Consider the following 3929-nt stretch of genomic DNA (forward strand, 5'->3'; position numbering starts at 1 on the left):
CCCCCCAAAAAGATAATGGACTGGGCCTACATGCTCAAAAATAAAGGCACCTTTCCCGAGGGGTGGCTAAGATAAGTTACACCTCTCTGTTTACTACTCAGAGGTTAGGTCATTTCTGGACAGAGCTTCAGGCCCAACTTGAACCTTAGTTTAACTTAGGAATTAACAAAGGAGAGAAGCCTATTCAGATGCTCCATCATCCATTTTTCAGTTTATTTGATCCTCTCTGAGATCTTTTCTCAGAGAAGTTGATTTTGCACTGACAAAAAAGGAAATCAAGTTTTTGTCAACCTAATATAAGCAGTAGAGAGACTGGTTCTTCAAAAAAAAAGTTTATTTGGGAGCAAAGAGGAATTGCAGTCGGGGATCCATGTGCCATGGTGAACCTTGGAGGGCCTTAAGTGTATCAGGGAGGCAAAGGTAGACAAGGGTCTCAAAGGCGAAATGTGGAAGGTTACCTAAATTGTTTTGAAACAATGATCCTTGCTTATAAGGATCAATAATAAGGGTGGAGTCAGTTCAAGATTGAACAGGCAGTTGTTGGGTAGATGTCCTTATAGAAGTATTTTTGTTTAAGGTTCATAGTAGCTTTTGTGCAAGGTTGTGGTTTGGCAGTCTTGCAATAGTGCCTTTTATCAGGGAAATGTGGGTGAAGACCTCCTGCCTCCTCCATTTTGTTAATGTTTGGCATAAGTGTTTCCATTTTGATCTGACAATTTTCATATAGCCCTTTTGCACTCTCTTTGACACCCTTCCAATTTCTTTGCTTTGGATAGTTCCCACTTGCTTTGGTAATCATTTGGGGAAATAGGAAATACAGTGCATAGTCCTCCCATTTATTCATTTAACAGATGGCTATATTTCTAGACCTAATGTGATGCTAACTGGTATGCAGAGAACAGTTGGACACTCTGTGCTCAGAATCCACAGAGAAAAACAGATTTAGAAAGAGGTAATTGTGAGAGTTGTTATTCTAATTATTAATAGTTACTGGGTTAACTCTGTGTACTGTACTAGGCCTTTCATTTTCTTACTTTGGGTATATTGTACTAGAGATTGAATGTAGGTCTGCTGTGCTACTGAGCTACATTCCCACCCCATTTTATTTTATTTTAATTTTGAGACCAGGTCTTGGTAAATTGCCCAGGCTGGCCACAAACTTGTGATTCTCCTGCCTCAGCCTCGGTGGCTGGGATTACTGGCATGCACCACTGGGCCTGGCTTTATTTATTTATTTTTAAGAGACAGAGTCATTAGTGGGATGTAGTGGCACACATCTGTGATCCCAGTGACTAGGGAAGCTGAAGCAGGAGGATCTCAAGTTTGAGGCCAACCTCAACAATTTAGCAGGGCCCTAAGCAACTTAGTAAGACCCTGCCTTAAAAGAAAAACAAAAGGGAGAGGGATGTGACCGAGTGGTAAAGTGCCTCTAGGTTCAATCTCTAGTACCAAAAAGAGAAAAAGAGTGTCTGTCTCACTTTGTTGCCCACACTGAGACAATCCTCCTGCCTCAGCCACTTCATTGGCCCAAATGGCTACATTTATTTTTTTAATGTGTGCTGATGATCAAACCCCATCACTGAGTCACACTTCCAGCCCATCATTTTCTTTCTTTTATTTTCCTTATTTCTTTCACAGTACTAGGAATTGAATCCAGGGGAACTCTACTAGTGAGCTAAATCCTTAGTCTTTTTTTCTTTTTTTTTCAAATAAGGTTTCCCTAAGTTGCTGAGGCTGACCTACAACTTGTAATCCTCCTGCCTCAGCCTCCTGAATGACTGAGATTACAGGTGTGCCTCACCATGCCTGGCCAGCCTTTTATTGTCTTATTGATCCCATACAACAATTCTATGAGATAGAAACTATTGTTATTCCCATTTTATAGGTGAGAAAACTGAGGAATGCAGAAGTTTGTGACTTGCCCAAGATTACAGAGCTAATAAGTGTCAGAGCCAGAATACAAACCTGTGTCTGCTGTAGAGCCTATGTTTTTTTTTTTTTTTGGTACTAGGGATTGAACGCAGGGGCACTCAACCACTGAGCCACATCCCTAGCCCTATTTTGTAAGACAGGGTCTCACTGAATTCCTAGTGCCTCGACATTGCTGAGGCTGGCTTTGAACTCGTGATCCTCCTGCCTCAGCCTCCTGAGTTGCTGGGATTACAGGCGTGTGCCACAGTGCCCAGTTTTTTTTTTTGTTTGTTTGTTTGTTTGTTTTTAACAAGGGCTTACTATATATCCTAGACTGACCTTGAACTCCTGGGCTCAGGTGATTCTCCTGCCTCAGCCTCCCGAGTAGCTGGGGCTGTAGGTGCACACCACCACCACACCCTGTTAGAGCCTATGCTTCTTATTAAGTACTGTGAGTGACAGGAGGGAGGAACTGAATTCCTAGAGACCTTAGGAAATGTAGCTTTTAATCTAGATATTGAAAGTAGTAAGAATTATAGGAAAGTATGGTGTTCATAGTAAATGGCATTTGGAGACACAGAGATGAAAAATTCTGTGGAACTTTCTGGGTATGTTAAATTGTTTGGTGTGGCTAGAACACTGGCTATGAGAGAGTGCAGGAGAAGAGAGTTGGTGATAGTTGAGATGCTAAAGGTCAGTATGAAGCTGGGGGTGTGGCTCAGTGGTATACTACATGCTTAGAATGTACAAGGCCCTACAATCTCTAGCACCGAGAGGGAGAGAGAGGGAGAGAGAAGTCTGGTGCAGGTACACACCTATAATCCTAGTGATTTGGGAGACTGAAGTAGGAGGTTTACAAATTCAAGGGCAGCCTCAGCAATTTAGCAAGGCCCTAAGCAACTCAGACCCTGTCTCAAAAAATAAAAAGGACTGTAGATGTAGCTCAATGGTAAAGCTCCCCTGGGTTCAAACCCCAGTGCCAAAAACAAAAAACGGAGGAGGAGGAAAAAAGGTCAGCAGGAGCCAAATCTGTGAGAAACTTATGTGCTCAGCCAAGGTGATGAGAAGTGGCATGAAACTGCTGTAGGGAGGGACTCAGAGAAGTTTGAAAGGGAACTTCAGTAGGGTAATGGATTTAAACCTTGACTGATTTCTGGCTCAAGTATTACTGGAGGCTTCTGGTTTTCAAAGTCCATTCTTCTTTCTTCTCAAGGTTTGGGCTCTTTTCCATTTAAGACCCGGAAGGAACTACAGAATCGGAAGGCCAAGAATGAAGTCTTCACCCTGGCTGACCTGAGGCAGCTGCCAGAACTGAACCCACCAGTGCTGATGCCTAATGGGAATGTGGGGACTCCCCTACGGGTCTTTTTGGAGTTGATTCGGGCCTGCCGCCTACCACCCCGAATCATCACCCAGCTGCAGCTCCAGTTCCCTAAGACGGGGTCCTCTCGCCGCTACGGCAATGTGCCCTTTGAGTATGAGGACTCAGAGACTGTGGAACAAGAAGAGCATGTGTACACAGCCGAGGGCGAGGAAATACCCCAGGGAACCTGCCTGGCAGATACACCAGCTGGTCCTTTTGAAGATCTAGAGGATGAAAGGGAAAAGGAGGAAGAAGAGTCTCACTCAGATGATGTGAGTACACTATACACCCTGTCCTTGTTGGCAGCTTAAAGAGGCCAGAGCATTAATAATACTATGTTTCAATTATATATTACAAGGATTTAAAAAAAATTTTTTTTTTTAGTTGTAGTTGGATATTTATTTATTTTTATGTGGTGCTGAGGATCGAACCCAGTGCCTCACATGTGCTAAGCAAGCGCTCTGCTGCTGAGCTCCATATATTACAAGGATTCTTTTTTTTTTTTTTTTTTTATTAAAATTTTTTTTTAAGGAGAGAGAGAGAGAATTTATTTTTAATATTTATTTTTTAGTTCTCGGCAGACACAACATCTTTTGTTTGTATGTGGTGCTGAGGATCGAACCCAGGCCGCACGCATGCCAGGCGAGCGCGCTAC

At 42.9% G+C, this 3929-nt stretch overlaps 1 protein-coding gene across 1 annotated transcript in view; it reads left to right on the top strand.

Moving 5' to 3' along the window:
* Window positions 1-3057: 3057 nt before the first annotated feature.
* Gpatch3 (G-patch domain containing 3) overlaps window positions 3058-3929 on the top strand; it is a gene marked incomplete at its 5' end in the record, with an annotated part of 8892 nt that continues 8020 nt past the window's right edge. Inside the window, one exon of the mRNA XM_048782702.1 lies at window positions 3058-3576. Coding sequence (XP_048638659.1) covers window positions 3058-3576 — 519 coding nt within the window. The remainder of the gene's footprint in view (window positions 3577-3929) is intronic.

Source organism: Marmota marmota, unplaced genomic scaffold (genome assembly GCF_001458135.2).
Source record: "Marmota marmota marmota unplaced genomic scaffold, marMar, whole genome shotgun sequence".
In the NCBI taxonomy this organism is placed as follows: Eukaryota; Metazoa; Chordata; class Mammalia; order Rodentia; family Sciuridae; genus Marmota; species Marmota marmota.